The 26,333-nt window shown below is 42.7% G+C and overlaps 1 protein-coding gene across 5 annotated transcripts in view; it reads right to left on the reverse strand.

Annotated features, from left to right (window-relative positions):
- The window catches only part of nav1b (neuron navigator 1b), a 97,604-nt gene extending 71,532 nt beyond the window's left edge, over positions 1 to 26,072 (reverse strand). For 4 of the 5 annotated variants that reach the window (XM_080727442.1, XM_080727441.1, XM_080727440.1 and 1 more), the window contains exons 1-2: positions 14,413 to 16,266; positions 14,005 to 14,087 (exon numbers count right to left, since the gene is read on the reverse strand). In XM_080727442.1, coding sequence (XP_080583568.1) covers positions 14,005 to 14,087; positions 14,413 to 15,158 — 829 coding nt within the window. In that variant the 5' untranslated portion in view covers positions 15,159 to 16,266. Of the gene's footprint in view, positions 1 to 14,004; positions 14,088 to 14,412; positions 16,267 to 25,995 lie in introns of those variants that run through there. The other variant, XM_080727438.1, reaches the window with a different exon arrangement.
- Between the last annotated feature and the right edge of the window lie 261 nt (positions 26,073 to 26,333).

The following is a 26,333-nucleotide window of genomic DNA, read 5'->3' on the forward strand; positions in this document are numbered from 1 at the left end:
CTCTCCCCTTCCCCATGCATGTTCATTACATTCAATATGATGCATGATATGATGTTAGTGGTACTGAAATGTTGTGAGCAGTGTGAGCACATTTGTATTGTTGGAATTATGCTCCATGCACATGACTGATTACGGTATTAACCACTTAAGCTTGACTAATACTTAATGGTTAAACCGTATCTAGGCTATTTGGAAAACAGATTATCTACTGTGCATGCTCACAACGTGTCTCAATGCAACACGTTGTGAGCTTGTAGATCTGCTATTCTCAAACAAAATGTAAAATTGGGTGCCAGGGTGAAAGTGGTTAATCTCACAGAAAGTAACAACTCATATGAGCTTGCTCATAACCGACAATTCCAGATGTAGCTCTCTGAATTGTGACTACAATCACAATCAGCACTGCAGTAGCCTGATTTGACCCAGTCCTTTTCATAATATCGCAACAGTGTTGATAATCTATTTTATCCCATTGCACTGATGTGAAAGGCGGAGGATCGTATGGTTATATTACACTAACTTCACCTGGAAAATATTTTACAGCATTAAATAGCTCATGGAGACAAAAACCTCAGCACTAAAAGTGTGTCAGCCAAATGGGTGACTTCAGTAGGGCAGACAAGAGACGATGTTCCAGTGTTAAAGGCGACACACCCAAAACCATGCCTCAGAATAATTATATCTACAGCACATAGAGGCTGAAGAGGCACACAGGCACACGAGCACAAAGACAATATCACACTGAAATATGCAATGTTATTGCTTTCTGCCAATGAAAGGTATGTGCTTTTTTAGACACGCCCTGAGAGCATAATATGTTGTGATACACACAAGTACACATACACGCGCGCACCCATGCACGCACAAACACACACACACACACACACACACACACACACACACACACACACACACACACACACACACACACACACACACACACACACACACACACACACACACACACACACACACACACACGCACATACGCACACACATCTCTCAGGAGTACTCTATGATGCTTTGGAGCTGGGCTCCTTGGAAACCACTCTATCTCATCACCTGCATGACATCTGTTACACTAGTCCACAAACAGACTGCAGTACAGAATTGAATGAATATATTTGCAAATTTTATATTCTCCTTGTCTATTTCTTTCTTTGTGTTTTCAGCTCTCTGCTGTCCCTAAGGGTTCTGTTTTCCCCGGGGGGTTTGTTATAGATGTACAGTATATCTCCCTGCTCTTAAATGGTTGGCTGCTAATGTGCTGAGCAGGGAGTAATGTATAGCAGAGCCTGAACGCCAAGATCAAATATAATATTCACACTTATTGGTCTCAATCTATTTGTGAGCTATCTGACTGAACTAATAGACTTTAAATTGCCAGGACAACGTGAGCGAGCAAGATCAGCATGTGTTAATTTATACATTTGTAACTCTGTATACAAATGCCCATGTGGTTACAATTGTACACATGACAACTTTAAAGTGACGAATAGCAACTCTTAACAGTCTCATATGGGTCTCAAGGCACCTGGGTTGGCTTGGGGAGCATTGAAGGTGTTTGATGTATGAAAAGCCAGAAACAAAGCCACAGCTTATCCTCCCTTATCACAAGGTCTCATGCTCCTCTGCTGACACCATTGATGGTGACCTGACTACCATAATCCTCTGACTAAAGCCCCTTTTCCACAGGCCCAACACCACACCACTCCACACCATACCACACCGCCCACTTGTGCCAGGTTTTCCACTACAAGGACCTGGGTAGAATGGTGTGAAAGTGGTACTAAACGTGGTACTAAAAAGTATCCAATCTAGAGTAGGTCTGAGCTAGGCCAAACAGGGCTAAACACTTCATAATGACTGATCACTCACTGACTTTGTATTTAGACCACCAGGATATAGTTATAATACATGATAATAGATTCTATTGTGTTATAACCACTATTATAATCTATTATAGTGTATTATAATTATCATAGTAATACATAAATACTTTATAGTGTATTATAATCACAGTTATACTCCATTATAGTGTATTATAATTTAGGATAGTTGTATTAGAAATTTATATTTATTATAATCACAGTTAAAATGGTCAATTTGTTTCTTACCGATAGGGGTACTTTTGTGTAATGGAAAATGTAGATATTTTTATGTGGTGCGGTGTGGTGTGGTGTGGTGTGGTGTAGTGTGGTGTGGTGTGGTGCTAAAGCTGCAGTCGAAAAGGGGCTTAAATGACTTTCTGCAGTAGCCCTGAAACATGACGGTCGTATCTCACAACCGTCATGGATGAGGACTGACCTGGTTTGGAGCAGATGAGCCAAATTACGTCCACACAAACATTCAGATTTCAAAAATGAAGTGCTTAATGAAGTCTCACACATGTCTAAATAAATACGGTACGTCCAACTAGAATTACTCTTATCCTCCTTATTCTTTATTCTTTATTTATTTTAATCCGATCGTTTTCAGTTTTTCTTTGTATCTCCTGGTTTTCTCCATGCTCATCACCCCATCTATCGGTTGTAACATGCACATGGGGAAAACTAGGAAACGATCGGATTAAAATGCTAATTATTAAAGAATACGGAGGATACAGGTAATTCTAGTTGGATGTAACTTATTTAGACATGTGTGAGCCTTCATTTAGCACATTATTTTTAAGATCTGAATGTTTGTGCGGACGTACACGGCAATTTGGCTCATCTGCTCCAAACCAGATCAATCCTCATCCATGACGACGGTCGTGAGATTCATACGATCGCCATGTTTCAAGGCTATTTCTGCAGAAAGTCATTTAGTCAGAGGATTATGGGAGTCAGGTCACCATCGATGGTGTCAGCAGAGGAGCATGAGACCTTGTGATAAGGGAGGATTATTATAGGAGTTAAAGAAAGAAATCCTATAGCCCATCTTCATAGCTCTTAACCTTGTTTATTGTAATAGCACTGGCAGTATTGACAACAATTCAAGTTTGTCCAATTGTTGCAGTTTTTGTATGTTGCTGTGGGCATTGGGCAAGCGAGTCACCTAAAAGCCTATACAATAAATACTGTAACTGTAGGAAACTAGAGGAACAATCAATTCAAGGGAAGAAATGCAACATGATTGTACGCAAACATCTCTGTAATCATGCAAACAGGCTGAGTCAGATAGAGGGGAAAGGAATATCTCCAGGAGTTCTTATTTTTCAGCCCCCAGAAATCTGGTTCATATCAGAAGTGCCTGGCTTCATCAGTCATTGTGCCCATGAGGCAGATCCATGTCCTTACAGCACTACATCGCATCCAAGCCTTGTGCTAGTGAATGAGATGTGGGCCACCCTTCCTCAGGAGAGAAGAAGGGTGGAGGACTATCCTGCCTTTGGTTTCATTCACATCTGGGTCTGATTCTCACTCTCTGACTGGCCATCCAACTGACTATGTTTATTCTGTGTGTTTATGACTTTGTGTGTGTGTGTCTATATTCTTGCACATGCACGTGTGTGTGTGTGTGTGTGTGTGTGTGTGTGTGTGTGTGTGTGTGTGTGTGTGTGTGTGTGTGTGTGTGTGTGTGTAGAGGAAGGGTGATGACGGACAGCCAGTTACACAGCTGTGTCTTGTAAATTTCCCTGGACAATGTGTGCAATCATTATGGGCTTGCTCAACTGCAATGCTGGAACTGTGATTATGATGATGATGCAATGAATAAAAGAGCACCACAAACACTTCCAAAATGTTCTCTCGCCCTTAAAATGAGAATTAAAAAAAGCAATAAAAACATGCGTGTGCGTGTGTATACACGTGCGCACAATGGCCACATCGTTGGTCACAGCATAAGGACACGTGCATGTGTTCATACTGTAGCCGGTGTCAAAGATGTGTAGAGTAGCCATTAATAGTGTATAAAGCTTCTAAAAGGTCTTCAGATCTAATGAAATCCTGGTGCTGGATGGAAGGCGAATAGCCGGAGGATCCAGGACATTATAATAGACTGAATGTATTTTGTCTTCTCTGTTTTTGTTTATTCCCAATGAAATTAAACGTTCCGGAGAGCTGTAGGAAATGAAAGGCAAGTGCATCTTGTTCCTGTTTAGATGTCATTGTCAGACAACTGAGCCAAGGTGATTAGGTCATTGTCTTGTGCCAATGTTGGAACGGTGCTTTATATTAAAAGGACCATACAAGTGGCTGGCCTATTTAGACCTTAAACTATGACTTACGTCTTACGGTATACTTAACCAGTAAAGCCTCGAACAGAGTCAGGTCCGCGGTGGTGTAGTGCGGTGTAGTCTTTTTGAGCATTAACGTTGTAGTTTTATGACTCAAAAAGACTACACCGCACTGACGCGGACCCGACTCTGATAGCGGCTTAAGACTCCCTTATCGGGAGATAAGCGTCCGTCACGTCGCATACACAAACTTTAGAAGGCAATCGTAGCCAATCAGGAGGGAATATGGGAAATCCATGTTGATGACATAACTTTAGAGATACTGTGTAACGCTTTGCGTGATTTTAGGGCAAAATCTGTAGGAGCAGTGTTCAAAAATGTGTTTTGCAAAAATCGGCCTGATGGTGGCGTTAGAAGAGGGGCATGTGAGAAATGAGGGGCGGAGGTTGTGATTTGCCATCCAATATGCGTGATTTTAGGCCAAAATCTGTAGGAGCAGTGTTCATAATGCCGACCAAGATTCAAGATTGAAGATTTGATTTGTCACTTAGTCATCCTACTGTACATGCTGTAAGCATACTGGTATGAAACAGATAAGACTCAACTGTTAATGGTTCGCATAATAATGTTCCACTTTAACTTTGGCAAATAGGGTTAGGGTTTACATACATTTTTGTATGTTTTAATGCATTCTAACATACATGTAGAAATGGTTGGTTATATCCAACAAAACGACTGACTGCGTCATAATGCATGGAGAATGTTTAACGCATAATATCCATATACAGAATCTTTGACTGAAATATCATGTGGGAACCAACGCGCGGGCATCGATCGCGAGGACGTTCCGCGTTAACGTATGTGGACGTCCTGAATAAGGATGCGGGAGCTGAAAGCTCTTCGGAGCTGGCCGGGTGTATGGAGAACCGGAAGGATTGGAGACTCCGATAGAAGCTCGTCTGAGGACGACCGAGAGAGAAATATTAGTCTTTCCAAAGTAAGATATTCCACCACTGATTATTACCGTCTTTTCCCCAGACCTTTTGTTTGTGCAGATGTTCTCATGGAACCGGCCATTATTTCATTGCTAATGGCAGACATTTCACTATACGACTCAGTTGTAGTTGAAGCCAGATGCAGTGACACATCTCAAATGGTTTATGGCCACAGAGGAAAGTTATTTTTTCTCTCCTCATCTCTCATGTCTGTCCTTTGAGGCCGAGGTGAAAACTGATCCTCAAATCAAACCACTCAATGTCTCTGTCCAGCATCTGTCCACCCTGATCTGATGACCACTCAGTCGCCACGCACGGCTCTCCCAGAGGAGTATAGTGGGTGGCTCAAGCGAGCCCCTTGCAGTCATTAAGATAATTAAGAACCCACTTAGAGGTTATCTATCGCAGCCCTGCGCAGTTTTACGAGGTTGTTTCTCTTTTTCTGGCCGTTGGTGGTCCTGAAAAAATAAATACAGCACACACATGCATCTACAAATGCTACAAAACCTGTATATCCACTCATTTTGGAGCATGAACAAGAATTTGAAGCATAAAATTAAGTCTGATAATGAAGTACCAACCATTTTTCAAATATTACATTTTTTAACATAGCCAATTTTACATTGAGGTGCCCAGATGTCCCTAGTGCCCACCAGTGTTGCCGTGGTCTTGGGTCGCGCGCCCCCGACGACCCATATCTTTTCTGGACTGGGGTCTCGCACCCCCCCAAGTTCACCCCTCAACAACTGTTTTAACAAAGAAACGAGCCTATATGTATAGCAATAGACCTGTATAGTAGGTGTTGAGCGGCGTTCGCGACCCCCCAAACATTTAATCACCACTGCACCACTGGTGCCCACCTATCCTGTATCTCATCATCGACTCAAGCTTTCAGAATGTCAAGATATATCCCTCAGGAATATCTTATAATGTACATTACTTTCTTCTTTTTACTTTTATTTTTATTTATGTTTGCACTTGTGTTTACCCATAGAGCATACCTTGCCCGTGTAAATAAAGAAAAAAAGAAAAAGAAAACTGAACAGAAAGAAAAGTGTTCGAACTGTGGGATGTGAAAAACTACTCTTCACACACATTAAATAAAAATACGGTTATTGAAAGTTAAGAGCAAGCAGATCTATATTGATTCTGATTCTAATAACCTTGTTTATGAATTCAAAAAGATGTATGCTGTTCAGCATATATAGAGGTCAAAGCATCTACCGTATAGTATTGCGATGAAGGAGCCAATTTAACCACATGAACCCTAGCATCCCTATTCTGGGCATGTCATAATAGGCAACGCATCACAAAGGAGCAGGCGAAGGTATTCGGTCAACAAAATATAGGTTAACAGTATGGGTTAATTGGCTGAGATACAGAGTTTGTATTGAATGCACTGCCTCATTTAAATATAGCCTAATTAAATATTGGCCTGCCCGACTATTAGGGTGCCATGGTAAGCTGCAGGATTTTACTGTATAAACCTAATGCATTTGACACATCTTCTATCATCAAACATATAATTTTCCAAATGTCTGTCTGTCTGTCTGTCTGTCTGTCTGTCTGTCTGTCTGTCTGTCTGTCTGTCTGTCTGTCTGTCTGTCTGTCTGTCTGTCTGTATGTCTGTCTGAGTGTCTGTCACAGCGTTTCTCCTCAGTGGCTGGAGCAATTGATCTGAAATCGCATCACCATTAGCATATGAACACACCTAACATAACTGTGAAGCGGCAAGCCCATTTGTCACTTTCACAAATCGTATGCTGTATATTAGCATTTTTATGGTGTATCTACTATCTATTCTGCATCTAGCATGAGGCTTATCTATTCTGCATCTAGCATGAGGCAACATGTTTAACCAGCTGTGTGTGTGTGTGTGTGTGTGTGTGTGTGTGTGTGTGTGTGTGTGTGTGTGTGTGTGTGTGTGTGTGTGTGTGCGCGCGCGCAGGCGGGGGGCTGGGGGGGAGTGTCATGGCCCTGTTACAGATGTTGTCCAAAAATCATGCAGATCGGTACACAGTATCTCTATAGCCATTAAACGAAACGGGTATTTCTTACATTGATGCTCCTACATATTATCATGTAAGCACCAGTTAAAGTTACTTTCCATCCCTCATATACTGTGTGCACAGTGCACCCCATAACCCACACACTGCACATCATGTCAGAGCTCATACAGTATCTTTGAACGGGTAAGGGCTAGTAATGTAAACAATGCAAAGAATAAGGGCATGACTCCGATGTGGTAAGTCCATCAAGTTCAGTTCATTGACATTTCAAAGGAGTTCTGCATGTGTGTATGCAATCCATCATAATACAAAAAATGTTGACATATAAATCATTTTGTGTTCTAAGAAACAGATGATAGAAATGGCATCACAAACGCACACTAAAGATGCAAATATGTGTACTGTGTATACAGTATACTCTGCCATAGGTGTATAAAAAAAATATATATACATAAAATCATGTGAATCATATGCAATAGCCTTCTCATTCACCAGATCTCCCATATTAATCTCCGGAAGGCAGAGAGTTTGCATTCATCCTTGCGTGTGTCTGTATGTCTGTCTGTCTGTCTGTCTGTCTGTCTGTCCGCAGCTAATCTCATCTCACAAACTACTAGGCCAAATTAAACAGCATCATGCTGGCAGTAGACCAAGAACCTCAACGACAATTACAGTATAGCATTTGTTAATTTATTAAAACCGAAGAGCAATTGCCCCTCTAAGCAAAGAGATAAATACTGTATCCTGCCAGGTTAAGGACCAGAACAAGCTAGTCACAGACATGTATGATGTGAAGGTGTTGCTGCATGAACACAAATGCAACTATGTGGCCTGCGGCTGCTGTAGCGGTCCGTGCACCTAGGCTCCAATGTAGCCTGACAGTGCATCGCGGGTTTGAGTTTGAGTCCGGTTCCCAACGATCTTTGCTGCATGTCTCTCCCCATCTCCCTGTCCGTCTCTACTGAAAACTATAAATAAAGCCCGGAAAGCCCCCTAAAATATATAACTAATGTTTTGGGAGTGGCCAGTATAGTTTCTTGTTAATAGATTTAGACTAGAAAAGAAAATTCCTACGAAATTTTAAGTGTGCCTGCAGCTCTCTAAGTGTATGCATTAGCATTTGTAGCATTAGCATTATCATTTTTAAGTGTGCCTGCCATGCAATGGCAAAACACTAATCCGCCATACTTAATAAAAATAATAATAATGACGATCCCACAAATTTCGGCACGTAATAACTGCCGCACAATTTACGCCACCCCCGCAATATATACATCAAAACGTGCGGCTCTGTCGGGAATGGGGTGCTATTACTTTTCTTTCCGATCCGCGTTACCATGGCGACGTAATTCGCAAAAAATAACGCCCAAAAACCCCATTGACTTTGAATGGGGGACCCTAGCTAATGATAAAAATGCTAATGTTAAAAATTCTAATAATGGTTTTAATATTAACTCACTTAGCGCCGAGCGAGCCAGATTTCAATATGAATCTGCGCTTATAACGCCAGGAAATAGCTATATTGAATCCCCAAAATCACATTACATAACCAGGTACACGTGCCTGCGAATGCCACAAGATGACCACTAGAGTGAGCCATAGCCCATAGACTTTCCATGGTCCCATGTTAAGTCAGAATAAAAAACGAGGTTCAGGACATAACAGGATGGTACAATGACATGCTCTCCATTGACATTCAATGGACAGGCGGCGGGCCGCCATTTGAGCTCAATACTGCTCAATTCGTGCTTGATCGTCTCAAACCACCATTGGTATGGGCATCGGAACGTATATAGATGCCACACAGAAAGTTTCCGAATCAAAATCCGACCTAGTGAAGCTACGTGAGGGTCGGATGGTTTGCATTGAGCCTAGCGGCTAACAGAGGCCTACGTAAACAGGAAGCTATGGCTTAAAGGTGACGTCATAATCGTATCCTTTTTTTTCACGGTTTTCATCTGTATGCTAGTCGAAGGTAAGCTAACCGTTCCGCTCCGTCTATCAACCCAAATTAAAAGCTTAAACAATGCTTTTATATAAAAGTCGCTCCGAGTCGCTCGGCACTAAACGCCATCATTAGTTAGTCGCCCCGAAAGTCGCTCGGCGCTAAGTGAGTTAATGCAAAAATGCTAATGCTAACACCAACTGCTATACAAGGTTGCACACACTTAGCGAGCTGCAGGCACACTTAAAATGTCTTAGACATTTTCTTTTCTAGTTTAACATTAGCATTTAAGCGTTAGCATTAGCATTTTTATCATTAGCATTAGCGGGAGTAGCGGTTAGCATTAGAGGTTAGCCTTTAGGTCTGTTGGACCACCCACCTAGTTTGAGACCAGTATCATGCTGCAAACTGGAGTTATGGCGGTTTAAAGCTCAACCAATAGGAAGACAGAGAGGCTTATCATTACAGCTCGTCCCTATTGGCCATCTAAGTTCTCACGGCAAGTTTCGAGACGGTACCATGCTGCAAACTGGAGTTACAGCTGTTTAAAGCTCAGCCAATAGGAAGATAGAGGCGGGGCTTAAGAGGGGCGGGGCTTAAGCAATAAGTCCCTATTGGCCGTTTAAGTCCAGACACCAAGTTTCAAGACGGTACCATGCTGTGAACTGGAGTTATGGCTGTTTAAAGCCCAGCCAATAGGAATACAGAGGGGCGGGGCTTAATCAATTACATCTCGTCCCTATTGGCCGGAAAGTCCAAAGTCGTGTGAGCGTTTTAAAGTTTAAATCATGTTGCTAGGCAAAAGTATGCCAGAGTAATGTGACGCCAAAGTTTCTGTTTTTCTTTTTCGGAGTCCCCCATTCATAGTCAATGGGGTTTTTGGGCGTTGTTTTTTGCGAATTACGTCGCCATGGTAACGCGGATCGGAAAGAAAAGTAATAGCACCCCATTCCCGGCAGAGCCGCACGTTTTGATGTATATATTGCGGGGGTGGCGTAAATTGTGCGGCAGTTATTACGTGCCGATATTTGTGGGATCGTCATTATTATTATTATTATTTTTATTAAGTATGGCGGATTACAATAAGTGTTTTGCCATTGCATTGCATGGCAGGCACACTTAATAATTATTAGAAAACATACATAAGCCACTTCAGGCCTCTATACTAGCTATTAGCAGATATTTTATACATTTTGATAACTGGGAGATATGGAATACTTTTACTTTTGGTGCTTTAAGTACAAACTTTTGATGGCAGTTTTGTTGTCCTTTTATTCAAGTACATTTTGAACACACAGACTTTCAACAGTATTTCTACAATCTGGTATTGATACTTTTACTTAAAGGAGGACTTCACCACTTTTCAACCTGTCTTCATATAACAGGTCCTAATGTTCATAATAAAATAGCACATTTTTTTTCTACTCAGTCTGGGTTAGAGCTTAGATCGGGCCTAAAAAAAGTGAGCCCGGCCCAACCCACCCCACAGAACGGCAGCCCGAGCTCGGCCCAAAGCCCGATACATAATTGACAATTGGAGACCGACACAGCCCGCAGCCCGACATTATAAACAAGCTTAATTGCTGCAGCAGCCTTTTTTCTCATATGGTGATTTGTTAAGAACAGAGTCCTTTTCCAACTGTCTTTATATAGACCTATATATAAGACATTGTAGCAGCAAGTACCTTGCTAATTATGGAACAAATAAACATCAGAGCCTAATTCTTCAATCAATCAAAAAGCCTTGCTGGAAAACACAGCTGACAGCCGCCGCTAAATCAGGCAGCAGGCGCACAGGCTATTATAGCTACAACGTTCACACAACGTCTATTATGATTATTAGGATACAAAAAGTGTCTGTGGACTGTTTCAACGATGTCCTCCGCTCTGCTCTGCTCGACCAGCGCTGGCAGCGCATGCATTCACACGCCACAGCAGCCAGCCACACACACACACACAGCACAGTCACACACACACTCACGCTCAACTGTCAAGTTGCGCAACAGCGCAGCGGTGCAGCCATAGAGTCGTGAGCGCGCAGTTTACACAGTCACAGAGACATCATGATACTGCGCTGCGCTTGCCTACCGGATTATAAAAGCCCGACCCGACCCATAGCCCGTCATATACATGGAAATTTGAGCCCGGCCCAGCCCGCGCCGCGCCGACCCGTCGGGTCCCGTCGGGCTCGGGGTGAATTTCTCAGCTCTAGTCTGGGTCTCATAGGAGAGCTGTCAAATCCTTCCACCGGTGACATCATCGTTTGAGCAATGGCTTCCACTTTAACATTGCAACTTTTCAGGAATAGAAAGTCTGCAGTTTCTATTAGCTTGCATTTCCCATTGATGATGTCACCGGTGGAAGGATTTGACCCACCCACAGCTCTCCTATGAGACCCAGACTGAGTAGAAAAAAGGTGTGATATTTTATCATGAACATTAGTGAGGACCTATTATATGAAGATTGGTTGAAAAGTGGTGAAGTCCTCCTTTAAGTAAAAAAAAGGAAAATGGGTATTTCTTCCATCACTGGCTACAGTAGGTAATGTACATGCTCCTGCCCTTGACCAAGGTGCTAGCATTATAATTGAAGTTGATCCCTGAGCACTGTACGCTGCTCACTGCTCCTAAATAGATAGCATAGGTCAAATGCAGAGCACACATCTCTCCCAGGAGATAATAAAGAGTGTGCAGGATACAGTATGTATCCCTTTGCCTAGAGGGGCAATTGCTCTGCGGTTATAAATAAACAAATGGTATACTGTAGTTGTTGTTTTTAGTTTTTGTTTATGTCACCAAGCTACAACTTCTAGTGAGTCTGCATTTCCAATGTTCCCGACATATGTGTCACTTCCTGTTGGGAAACTCATGTAGACCGTATCGCCTGCCCTGACACCAAGACAGACAAACAGAGAAAGACAGATTATTGGGGGCATGCCTCATGGCAGAGTGCAGCTTCTTTCACAGCAACTGCGGCAGTGGCCGAGGAGGTAGAACAGTCGCTTGGGAGTCGGGAAGGTTTCCGATTTGATCCCTGGCTCCTCCTGGCTTAGAGATATTGAACTAGACACTGAACCACTAACTGCAGGTTGGTGCCTTGAGTGGTGAAAACACAGACGGAGTGTGAATGCAATGGACAACATAAAGCAATTTGGATAAAAAATATGGTAGATTTACCATACTAATCAAACCACTGACCCCTTGTGCCCTGTGAATGGGAGCATTGTCATTCTGTGTCTTATAGATGTCTTATCATAGGATAAAGGTGTTCTCTCAGAATAATGTGGGCCTATAGTGTGTATAGCTAGGGGGGAGGGGTATTAATAATAGGTAATAGATAATAGGTTCTTGGTTTACCTACGATTTGATGTATTACCTTGTGCTATCTTTGCTTATTGTAAATCACTCTGGATTAAGCGTCTAATGCCTAAATTGTAAATTGTTGGCAGTATCATTTAAAATAAATCATCAAATGTGCGCAACAACAACAATTTCCATATGAAATGTCCAGACTAAAATGCAGATGACACTGTTCCTATTGAAAATAATATAATGATAATCTTTCACAGACACTTAGATATTTTTCTCTTGCCATCTTGATCTAAAATAGATTTAAACAGGCTCTGCTCAGCATTTGTATACATGCCACAGAGCGTGATACAGTAGGATGTTCAATGCTTAAAAGTATCTAGAAGAATCTGCATTTGTTATGTTTATCCACTCATTTATTCAGCCTTTTCTTTTAATTCATCACCTGTATTGTACCCTTCTAGTGTATTCTGTCGATGTAACAAGCCCTGCTGTGAGGCTTGAGAACAGTGTTGTCTGCCAAAAGGATGTGACCTCCCTCATGTGCATAAAGAAATATTCCAGCAGCAGTGGAATATAGCTTTGAGAAATTGCTGGTGAAAGTCCTGATGTATTGAACAGGTGTTGTGTAATGACGCTTTTGTTTGGAGTTGGCAGCAGCACCGCGGTGTGAACTACTGCCCCACTCTAATGGAGTCCAGAGGGAGCCCAACACTAAAGCTCCAGTGACACAAAGGATATGAAATAACCTCTAAAAACCAAACTCTGTTTAGGATTTTCATTCAAAAATCTGATGTCCAACATTTGGAGAAAAAATGCCACACAGAATAAAACATTATTAGAACTTTTCAATCAGTTAAACCATATCATTTGTTTTCCAGTGTTCCACAGGGAACACTGCTTTGTGACAACGCATTTTGAGCTTGTAGTTGTACATATTTGACGAATGTTTGCCTATTTTCACAGAATGTAGGGAAGGGACACTAGGGTTCAAGTATAAAGGTATCTATCAAGTGCATAATTTAGACATAGGCCTACTAGTAAGACACCTCAGGGCGGTCGCGCCAATTCTTGGCCATCTGGCCAGTTACCCATATATGGAGATCCATGTACTGTATACTGTATAGTACATCCCATTTATGCCCAATTTGCCGATGCATGGAGATCCATAATTATACTGTATATGGGCATAAAAGGGATTCTGTTAGAGTGGTTCCCATGACATCACAACATACAATATATGTTATGCCCATACATGGAGATCCCTATCTGTACCAGCCACACAGATATGGGCCATGTCTTGGCCATCTGGCCAGTGATATATATCGATGACATCAGGATCTTCATATATGGGCATAAAAGGGATTCTGGTGTGATATCACCTGTGATGTCACCGTGATGTGTCAAGGGAACCAACCCATAGACTGTAAAAATGTGTACACACACGGAGACAAGCTGTGACATTTCTTATGGTAAACTGCAACCTTTTTGTGATGCATAAACAGAACATATTAAAGTGAACATTGTTTAATTATTGAGTTTCTGTGTCCACTTGCATGCTTCTAACATTACACAGTAGGTTCTCACTCACCCAGGTCCTCGCAGCATACTTCCATGGAGTCAGAGGAACAGTCACTCAGATCATCGGGGGTGGTGTCGTCCTGAACTTGGAACCTGCGATGGAAAACACAAAAACACACCACATCTTCATACAAACAAATAGTAATTTAGCAGAATTGTGTTGCTAATCAAAAATAACATGCAAATCTGTTATATGAAAAGCAGATATGTTCAGTGAGCAACAAAGTATAAATTAGGCTTAAGCCCAAATAATAATACGGTAAATTAACAGAGCACCATAGTATCTAGCAAAGATTTGATATTTTAAAACCAAAAAGATGCCTTGAATAAGTTCTGCATTCTAAATGTAAATTCTAAATGTAATATGTCTGAAGCACATTATCTGCTCCATCTTAAAAATGAGAAACACTGCCCTCACCTGAACCTGAATGGAGCAACAGTGGCCATGTTCACTCTGCCTGGCTCATCCCCTCTGTGTGGTGCATTCACATAAGGAGCTTTATAAGTCCCCAATCCCTGGTCGAAGACATTTGCAGTCTGTTTGTTCATAGTTCCAAGTCCAGCAGAAGGAAGCCCAGGTATCACATTGCCATTTCCGCTTTTAATGTGTGGGACTTTGCCCCTGTTATGGCTTAACTGAGCATCAACTGACAGCCTGTGGATGGCGTCCTCCTCATCAGCGTTGTCCACGCTCCTTTGACGATATTTCCCAAAGGTCCAGTTCTTGTTACCGTTTCTCCTCACCTGGAGGTCTCGTAAGGCCGTTTGCGTGTTGCCACGGAGGTCCAGTGTGTCCTTGGAGCGTGGGACTTCCCTCTTGGGCACCTGAGGGCTGCTGTACGCTGAGCACGTCCCGTTAGCCCTCTCCAGTGTCGCTGGGGTTCTGGAAGTGCAGAGCCCTCCCCTCTGTTGCAACAGGTGGTTCTTCAATGCCGTGCCTCTCAGGAGCTCGCTGGGACCTGACGAAACAGATGATGAAGAAAAAGCAGGCCTCAATTTGGATCCATGTTGAAACTGTGGCGTGGGATTGGGGAGGCCGCTGTGTTTCTGCTTTGGGTCCGTCTTGGAGAGTTGCATCATGCTTCGGGGCAGTGGTAGACTTGAACTGACCCCTGTGCTGGTCTGGGTCTGAGACATTGTCTTGATGTTCACGCCTCCACTCATGGTCAGCGGTGATCAGCAGAATAGTGTCTGGAATTGAAAATTGGAGAGAAAAATCACATGGGTGGAAAGAACAATCACTCTCATCCTAAATGTGTCACTGCTATGATAAAACAGCAATATTCTATCATAGTGCGAGGCCTTAAAGGGGAAGACCACCCATTTTCAATATTGAACTGTGTCATTAATATACCTTAGAGGAGTTGTGTGGAAATAGAAAAAAAGTTCCCCCCCTTCTGTGTTGCCTAGAACTGGAGGAATGATTTTGGGGTTTGTATTGTAAAGTACAACTTGATGACATCACACATTGTACTTTACAATAGAAACCCCAAAATCAATCCTCCAGTTCTAGGCAACACAGAAGGGGGGGAACTTTTTTTCTATTTCCACACAACTCCTCTAAGGTATATTAATGACATATTTCAATATTGAAAATGGGTGGTCTTCCCCTTTAAGGGGAGACAATGCTCATTTTGTGCAAATCAGTCTAAAAGCGCCACATTTTGCACAGATGTAGCCCATGGCTTGCTCTAATGATTTAGCTAGGGCAAAAAACTTTCCTTGGGATAGAAATGGCCCCACAAAACTATGGTTAAGTGATGAGTCATCACTTTTCAGTGTTGTGGGTGTTTTTGGGGGCCATTTCTAGCCCAAGGAAAGTTTTTTGTGCAAAACAATGCAATGGATTCAGAATCATGACAAACCCCTAGTTAAACCCCTCACATCCTACTTAAAGCAGATTTTTTTCGGGGTATTTTCCTCCTGTATAGAAAGTCGATGGGAGCCCAACTTGATTTGGCCGCTGTGGCAACCCCGAAGGTTGTCGGCTCGGGTGCCCTAGCTAAATCATCTCAGCCACACCAACTCAAAACGGCCAAAGACGGATTCTGTTCGGCGGTTCCCGACATTCGGTCGTGTTGGAAGTCACCATTATTACAGAAATATATACTGCATGCTATGCTGAACGTAATCCACTTAGTGTCATCTTTTCAAAATGCATATTTACCGTACAGTTTGTGTTTGTATGCTTATTTCGCAATACCTATTGCGCAATCCTCTGTAGAGTGAGTTTGTCATCATGGTCACAAGAGTATCGGGTTTCAAGAGGGAAGGGGGGGGTTAGAGAGAGAGAGAGAGGAGAGAGAGAAGAGAGAGAGAGAGAAAGAGAGAGAGAGAGAGAGAGAGAGAGAGAGAGAGAGAGGTACAGTAAGATACAGTAGATTACAGTACAGTAAGATACAGTACAGCAAGGTACAGCATAGTACAGTACAATACGGTACAGCAAGGTACAGTAGAGTACAGCAAAGTACAGTACAATACGGTACAGCAAGGTACAGTAGAGTACAGCAAAGTACAGTACAATACGGTACAGTCAGGTACAGTAGAGTAAGATACAGTAGATTACAGTACAGTAAGATACAGTACAGCAAGGTACAGCATAGTACAGTACAATACGGTACAGCAAGGTACAGTAGAGTACAGCAAAGTACAGTACAATACGGTACAGCAAGGTACAGTAGAGTACAGCAAAGTACAGTACAATACGGTACAGTCAGGTACAGTAGAGTAAAGCAAAGTACAGTAAGGTAAGGTAAAGTAGAGTACAGTACAATACGGTACAGTAAGATACAGTAGATTACAGTACAGTAAGATACAGTACAGCAAGGTACAGCATAGTACAGTACAATACGGTACAGCAAGGTACAGTAGAGTACAGCAAAGTACAGTACAATACGGTACAGCAAGGTACAGTAGAGTACAGCAAAGTACAGTACAATACGGTACAGTCAGGTACAGTAGAGTAAAGCAAAGTACAGTAAGGTAAAGTAGAGTACAGTGCAATACGGTACAGTACAGTACAGTACAGTACAGTACAGCAAAGTACAGTACAGTACAATACGGTACAGTCAGGTACAGTAGAGTAAAGCAAAGTACAGTAAGGTAAAGTAGAGTACAGTGCAATACGGTACAGTACAGTACAGTACAGTACAGCAAAGTACAGTACAGTACAATACGGTACAGTCAGGTACAGTAGTGTACAGCAAAGTACAGTAAGGTAAAGTAGAGTACAGTAGAGTACAGCAAAGTACAGTAAGGTAAAGTAGAGTACAGTAGAGTACAGCAAAGTACAGTAAGGTAAAGTAGAGCACAGTAGAGTACAGTAGAGTACATTAAAGTACAGTACAGTAAGGTAAAGTAGAGTACAGTAGAGTACATTAAAGTACAGTAAGGTAAAGTAAGGTACAGTAGAGTACATTAAAGTACAGGACAGTAAGGTAAAGTAGAGTACAGTAGAGTACATTAAAGTACATTAATGTACAAAGTACAATACAGTAAGGTACAGTAGAGTACAGTACAGTAAGGTACAGTAGAGTACATTAAAGTACAGTACAGTAAGGTACAGTAGAGTACATTAAAGTACAGTACAGTAAGGTACAGTAGAGTACATTAAAGTACAGTACAGTAAGGTACAGTAGAGTACAGTAGAGTACAGTAGAGTACAGTAAAGTAGAGTACAGTAAAGTACAGTACAGTAAGTGGATGGATGGATGTGGATGGATGCATGGATGGATGGATGGATGGATGGATGGATGGATGGATGGATGTGGATGGATGGATCGATGGATGGATGGATGGATCGATGCATGGATGTGGATGGATGGATGGATGGATGGATGGATGCGAATGGATGGATGTGGATGGATGGATGTGGATGGGTGGATGGATGTGGATGGATGGATGGATGGATGTGGATGGATGTGGATGGATGGATGTGGATGGATGGATGGATGGACAGACAGACAGATGGATGGATGGATGTGGATGGATGGATGGATGTGGATGGATGGATGCATGGATGGATGTGGATGGATGTGGATGGATGGATGGATGTGGATGGATGGATGCATGGATGGATGGATGTGGATGGATGGATGGATGGATGTGGTTGGATGCATGGATGGATGGATGGATGGATGTGGATGGATGGATGGATGGATGTGGATGGATGGATGGATGGATGTGGATGGATGGATGTGTGGATGGATGGATGGATGGATGGATGGATGGATGTGGATTGATGGATGTGGATGGATGGATGGATGTGTGGATGGATGGATGGATGTGGATGGATGGATGTGGATGGATGGATGGATGGATGTGGGTGGATCACTGCTGCAACGTAGCTGTGAGCGCCTGCGAAGCAGGCGCGATCTCTAGATGTGAGCGGCCCGAAGGGCCGCGAACCTCTAGTTAGAGCAAGCCCTGGGCTATATCTGTGCAAAATTTGGCGCTTTTAGACTGATTTGCACGAAATGAGCATTGTCTCCCCTTAAGTCACCGCATTATCATCAATGTGAAAGACCAAAAACTTTGTATTTTCTCCTAAATCTTTATCCCATGAGTTTGTAGCCCATTGCCAAGTGCCTAAGCTGTAATCCTGGGCGCTGCAGCTGCTCTCCCTCTGACAACCTGGGGAGAGCACTGAACTGAGCTCATGCTTCCTTCAATGCATGAGGAGTGAGCAGGCCACTTCTTGTATGTAGCAAGTGGAAGGAACACGTTATTCCAACCAGTTCCTTTCCCCTCCATCAGGCGCCCCGGCTGACCAGGGGGAGGCAGTATAGAGACCAGGATTACTGCATGTTTTTTGTGAGGGGAAGCTAAAGGGCATAACCACAGACTTAATCACAAGACTGACTGAATGAATATAAAAGAAGGTAATGTTTAAAGGAGAGGGCTTCACAACAGTGCTGAGATAAAATAATTTGAAGATTATTAAAAAAAGGACTTATGAATCAAGACATTTGCCAGTTTGAATCCCTAGAATGCCTGGGGAAATCTGTCTGGGAGAGAGTATGTTTATCATAGTTGTCCTTGAGCACAATGAGTCCCATCTGCTCTCAGTGGTAAATGAGAATATCTTTGTGTACTAAAAAAAAACGTGTTTTAAGGACCAACACTGCCATCCTTAGAGCGCTGCCACAGGACACCCTCCCCCCAATAAATAAATAAATAAATAAACCACATGCACGCACGCACGCACGCACGCACGCACGCACACACACACACACACACACACACACACACACACACACACACACACACACACACACACACACACACACACACACACACACACACACACACACACACACACACACACACACACACAATTAAGGGGTGCAAAAATGTCTTCTTCCATCTTTTAATGAAACATTCAAGGAAAAATAAGACAGTCTCCATGAATAATAAGACAAGCTATCCCTTTCTTTTCCTTTTTTTCCCCCCACCAACTGCATCTAACGGTTTTAAGCCTGTCTGCAACAACCCATCATCACACAGCATCTTAAAACACACCATATGATCCAACAGTTCTGCCTAATGTATTCCTGGTTCTGTGTCCTTAACGTCCGGTGTGAAGCATGCTGTGAAAGCCGGTGGCAGACTGACACCGTTTGGCACGCGCAGCGGGAGCACGGGTCCTTTCAGGCCGCGCCAGCACCGGCTGGCCCCGTGGCCATCCAGAGAGAAAGCACTCCTCCTCAAGTGCAATGGAGGGGATTGTCTGATCAATCTCGTCATCTTGTCACCTAACACAACCCCAGTTAACTGCAGCAAGTCGTGTTCTGAGCTACTGTAGTTATTTCTTTCTGGAAAATTTTGAACTGAAATGAAATGGTGATCATTTTAAAGAGCAAAGTATTTTTTATGTTTGTTTTGTTTGCGACCATGTCTAATGCCGAAGAAAGGTCTTCACAATATTCCAAATATTAAATGAATATTAACTCACTCAACGCCCGTCGACTTTTATATCGACTTCCTCACTAGGGACTTTGACGCCAAGCGACTTTTAAAGTCGATCGGCTATTTTTAAGCAATTTATTGGATATTTTTTGATGAATAAACAGTCTTGCCTACCTTGTATGGTGGTAACGAGTTACCGTGAAAAGTAAGGATAGGTTTGTGACGTCACCGCGAGCACAGGTCTCCTCTGTGTCAAATCCCCATTGTTAGCCGTTGGTTCCAATACACACTACAATACATAACGCCGCGTCATTACGGCCGATTTTGACCCGGTTTGAAGTGTCTGTGGCGTGGATACATGTCCCAGCCGATGGGCCATCATAATATTTCGCGCGTGGCGCACACGGACCCCCGGTAATGGGTTAGCTTAGCCCAATGTTAACGGATGGACAGGCTGCATCCGGCCAAATGCTTACTCCGTCCTTGACAAGCATAGATGTGTGTTGAAAGGCTTATCGTTTGGCGCACTCTAGTGGCACATAACAATCAACACAGCCTCTAACCATTCAAAGCCACTTAATGTTGATCTGAAAAATTAATGATATTACCTGGCAATATTAGCGCACATCCATATTTTAAATTGGCTGGGAATGTGTTAATATGTCTTCTAAACACTAGGTTTTGCTTCTGAAATGTGTGTACACGGGCGCCAGCTGGCCTACTGGTCCTGGCGCATACCACTTAGGCATTGCCACATAGGCATGGATGCCTGGCGGCGTCGCCGGTTCGATTCCTGATCCGGACAACCTTTGCCACGTGTCACTACCCATCTCTCCCCCCATTTCCTGTCAGTCTAATGTCAAGGCATAAAAGCCCCAAAACAAATCTTAAAAGAAATCCTTTATGGCCATTAACCCACAAACTCATCCCGAAAAAACATCTGCCCCAGATGTCCTGTGCCCACACAATAAAGCTGTGAGTTGATGCTTAACATGCCAGGACTTAAGACCACCTGACATGTAAGTGCATGCAGTAAGGTTTGCAATGAGCAGCTGCTGCAGTGCACACAAGCAACTCTCTGTCTGCCTGTGCCTACTGTACATCTCTATCTCTGACAACATCTAATAGCATGAAAATTGCAGATTCACAAGCTGACAATGAATTGTTTCTGCGACGCGTTGTAGATTGGCTATTTTCTCTCAATCACTATCTCTTGTTCTCTCTATCTCTCTCCTTATCGCTCCGACTGCTTTAATGTGCATTGAAATGTTTTCACTCTTCCCTCTGTCTCTCTACCAAAGACGCACAACCCAGCTACCGGTATGCACATGTGCCAGCACGCAAGCACACAAAATGTAATACATGCAAACAGAAGTACATTAGATCTCAACTGTCAGAAAAACACAGAAACCGTGGCACAGTTTACTATAACATTCTTTAAAATAAGAATAGACACTCAAGATCAACAAGAACAAAAGAACTCCTACCTGAATGACTGCATCTTCAGGATGAGAGAAACACTGGACTAAAGAGTCAGAGAACAGTATTTGTAGCATACAGTACAGACTGGCACAAACCATCTAGTCTCCCCAGAGATGGTCTAAACTGTACAATGCAGCTTACAGTAATACAATGTAAGTCCCACATGCTGTTTGTAAGAGCGTGAATGTCAGCGGATGGAAACATGCCAATGACAGAGCGGAAAAAAGAGAGATTCCAAATAAATCTGTTTCGGAACACGTTGCCCCCACTCTCTCTGTCTCTCTCTCTCTCTCTTTATTTCCACCTCTCATCCTGTTTGGCTATCCCTCTCTTTCCTGATCGTTTTCATAATCATTCTCTCAAATAATACACATGCACACTCAGCATATATACTAGGGATGGGACGATATGAACATTTCATATCACGATTATTGTGACAAAAGAAATCGCGATTTAAGATATCGCGATAATAAAAATCCATTATCCTGGGGCGGAACATTTGCCAAAAAAATAGCTGATCTACAAGCTCAGCTTAGCTCAGCAGAGCTTGTAGATCAGCTATTTTCTTTTTTTTATCAAAGACATTTTATCAAAGACATTTGATAGAGTGACAAAAAGACTGTATCAAGTACGTATATTATAAGTACCTTTTACCAATTATAGAGGGTTTAAATGGTACCGAATAGGGATGGCCAACGGCTAACCTTTACCGTTAAACCGATAAGAAATTGGTTACCGGTAAGCACTAACGGTCAATTTTGACCGATAAAAAAGAAAAGAAAAAGGAAATCAACCCATGTGTCACACCAAAAGCCCCGTACACCAATATCTACGCAACATCAAGTCATCAACCATGCAACTATACGCGCTGTGGTCACACATTTCTGGGGGACACCAATGTCTGTGTAACATCGAGCATTCACGCAACTGCGAGTCTGCGACGCGAGTCGTACACGCTGACTTATTCAAAAATGCTCCGTCGTCGATTGGATTTTACAAAACAGACCCCGTCACATTGAATCCCGTTTAAGAAGAGCTTAAAACACAACTTTCTAATGTTACATGTTGATGACGTGAGGAACGCTAAAGTCGTCTTGGTTACAGAGTAGGATATGCGAAAATAACAAAGCTCAGAGTCGCAAATTCAATGATCGGGCGAGAGAGAAGAAAATTAATGAAATGGACATCACGTTTAGCCGATTCAACCATTCCAAAAGTTATACGATTGAAAGTTATTGTTCTACATACGAGCATCTCGCTGCGGCTGTTTAGTTAGGCGATAGCCAGGGAGTGCACAGAATTTTAGAGAGGCATGGGCTGAATGGCCTTTTGGTGGACAATTCTGTTGATAAAAGTTAAGGGCTCCAGCCCCCTTTGCTGTATGTGCGCACGTGCCTGGCGAAAGCGCATCACATTACAGACTGATCATTTCAATGCCACCGTCTCTTTGCAAAAACACATTTCTTTTAGAAAACATTTGTATTCTTGTTTCTCCTAGTTTTATTGTTTGTAATGTGTAAATATGGCACTTTATTATGGGGAAAAACGGGTGTATTTTCCTTTTTTAAATCGCTAAAATAGCGCATTTTTGAACACATTTCCTTAACGCATTTTTGAAGACATTTCCTTAACGGTTAACGGTTAATTAACTGATAAGGCCTTTCGGTTATCAGTTAAGAAAAAATCTCCATTTGGCCATCCCTAGTACCGAATATGCAGCTCGGCAAATAAAAGGTGAATTGATCCCAGTGCATGACGGAGGACGATATCACAATAAATTAAATCTCCACAATACGATTATCGTGAGTTTTTTGTGAGTTTTTTATCACGATAAACGATTATATCACTTATCGTCCCATCCCTAATATATACTGGGTGCACGCACGCACGCACACACACGCACACACGCACACACACGCACACACACACACACACACACACGCAGACACGCACACACACACACAATATGTATGTAGTATAGTGAGTACAAAAGCTCAAGAAAGAGCACACTCACATTCTCGCGTCAGGAATGCAGACATTAGTGACTCATATTTCAATCTTTCTCTGATGATGACATCATGCCATGCTGTCCCCTGGGGCCAGTGAGTGTGACTTTCAATCCCTTTCATCATCATGCCATCCTTTCAACTGTTCCATCATCGAACCTAGCAAGACTACCGGTAACTATCCCCATATACTCATTCAAACCTATAATCAGCCAGAGGGCTAAACCAACGTTACTTATAGTGACCGACAACATGTCTGCCCCGGATCAGTTTACTCTAACGTACTCCTTGTAATCTCCAAACTCATTGCAACGTCTACAACTGAGCAGCAATACTGTACCATGCATCCAAAATGCTACAGTATATCACGGCAGTACAGTCCTTTTCGGAGTGAATTTTGCCTTACATTTGATGAACTATTCTAGTGTTTCTCAAGGTGGGGTTCCAAATGGACACTTACAGGTCTGTAACTCTAGAGAGTATTTGGTTCAAGTTGTAACACTCTCAAAGTTATTGGAATCCTTGAAATTAAAAACTTAGAGAACCACTGAACTATTTGACTCAATTCCTCTGTAGCACTGATACAATCTCTGTCGCATCACATGCTCCATCTACGTCTCGTCTAGCACCACAGGGAGCTACAAGTTGGCTATGGTGAACCAGTTTTTCCCCATAAGTCAGTTTTCTCTGTCATTATTGTCTGGATTCATACAGCCTTGATCCATTTCTTTATATTTAGCACAAAGTGCTAGATTCCTGATGTTATCTGTCACTTACTGTGCCCTAGCTTTGTTAGAGAGGAATTATAAGGCTGGGGTGCCAAATTGCAAATACAGGTAGCGTTTGGCGAATATATATATATATATATATATATATATATATATATATATATATATATATATACACTAGGGATGTGAAAAAGACTCGAAAATCGACTCATGCTCACCGCGACTCAAAAAGTATGAGTTGAAAAATTGATTTTTTTTTTTAAGTTTTCCCCCAAAAATGTTTTAATTGCTTGTTTTTTATAAGCGTCAATGTTTTCCAAATGTGAGAGGACCGGTGTGTGTGTGTGTGTGTGTGTGTGTGTGTGTCTGTGTCGGGGGCGAGTGAATGTCTGTGTTGCATGCATGGATCGCAGATTCGCATGCATGCGGCGCTGGTCAGGTCCGCGGACTACTGGTTGAGAAACACTGCTGGTCTGTTCGTGTGCCGCGTCATAGCAGTGCGCGCTGACTGGATGTGTTTTGTTTACCTCCTGCCTTTGCATGTATGCTTGACACGAAAGCTCGCTTATTTAATGGCAACGTCGCCTCGTGTGCAGTGATTTTGTCAAGATTGACAATAAAACACAACACAAAATAAATACACTACTCGCCGTTAATGCGACACACCCATGGACACGGTCGGCGAGAGAGAGCGAGCCAGCGAGGCAGACCAAACAAAGCTCCACATTTGATACACTAGCCATGGGGTGCCAGCCTGAGCGCTCCCACTACAGAACGGTTCTATGGACTTTGTCACTCCGCTTTTAGTCTACTAGCCCTTACCCGTTCAAAGATATGAGCTCCGAAATGATGTGCAGTGTGTGGGTTATGGGATGTGCACTGTGCACACAGTATATGAGGGATGGAAAGTAACTTTAACTGGTGCTTGCATGCTAATATGTAGGAGCATCAATGTAAGAAATACCCGTTCCATTTAACGGCTACAGAGATACTGTGTACCGATCTGCATGATTTTTGGACAACATCTGTAACAGGGCCAGAACCCCCCCCCCCCCCCCCCCCCCCCCCCCGCCCGCCCGCCCGCCCGCCTGCACACACACACACCCCCCCCCCCGTGTGTGTGTGTGTGGGGGTTTGTGTGTGATTGTGCATGGCCTGAACAACAGCGCCCCTCCCTTAACATGTGTGGTCACAAAAGGTACTGTAGGCTAAATAGATATAGATACACCATAAAAATGCTAATATACAGCATACGATTTGTGAAAGTGACAAACGGGCTTCACAGTTATGTCAGGTGTGTTCATATGCTTATGGTGATGCGATTTCAGATCAATTGCTCCAGCCACTGAGGAGAAACGCTGTGACAGACACTCACTCAGACACTCACTCACTCAGACATTCGCAAAATTATAGTATAGATAGAGAACAGACTCCATGCTAACGCAAGGAAGAGCAATTGTTTATTATAATTATTATTAGGGCTTTGATGCAAGTTCTGGTGGGTGCTGCTGCAAGTTGTGTTGCTTAAAGTAATGCGCCGTTGTGGTCTCCTCTCAGCTGCAGCTTAGCGGGGGGGAAAAAAAAAGGGAAAAAGTCGATCGACGCGTCGATTTTCGGCCGCGACGCGTCGATTCGCAAATAATGCGTCGATTAACATCCCTAATATACACACATGTACATAGGCAAAAACATGCATACTGAAGATCAACAGAGGGACAAATGAGACTATGAGTACTATGTAGGCACACATTTCACACACAAATAACTACACACACACACACACACACACACACACACACACACACACACACACACACAGACAGACACACTAAATACGTACAGCACATGCACACACGTACAAAAATGTACTGTACGTACATTGGCAGACATAAACAATGACTCTTCTTAAACTTAGCTCAAGGCAGACTGTTAGGAGACACCCGTTCAGATCCATTTACTGTGACAGCTCAAAGCTGTACTTTGTTGTTTCTTTGCCTCCAGCAAATAGAGAGAAATACATCACTGATTACAGACTGCAAATTCCTAACTGTTGGGGGAAAATGTCTGAAAATCCCCTAGTAAAGAACATTTTACTCATCTAAATGTGTTTCTGTCTCATCCATCTGCAGTTTTAGAATTCTGGACAACATCAGCTGCTTCGGTTGTTTTGGCTAATTACTGAGGATTTGAAGACAAAAGCTTTAATGAAAATGGAT

Source organism: Nannobrachium achirus (assembly GCF_963921795.1).
Source record: "Nannobrachium achirus genome assembly, chromosome: 6".
NCBI classification, from domain to species: domain Eukaryota; kingdom Metazoa; phylum Chordata; class Actinopteri; order Myctophiformes; family Myctophidae; genus Nannobrachium; species Nannobrachium achirus.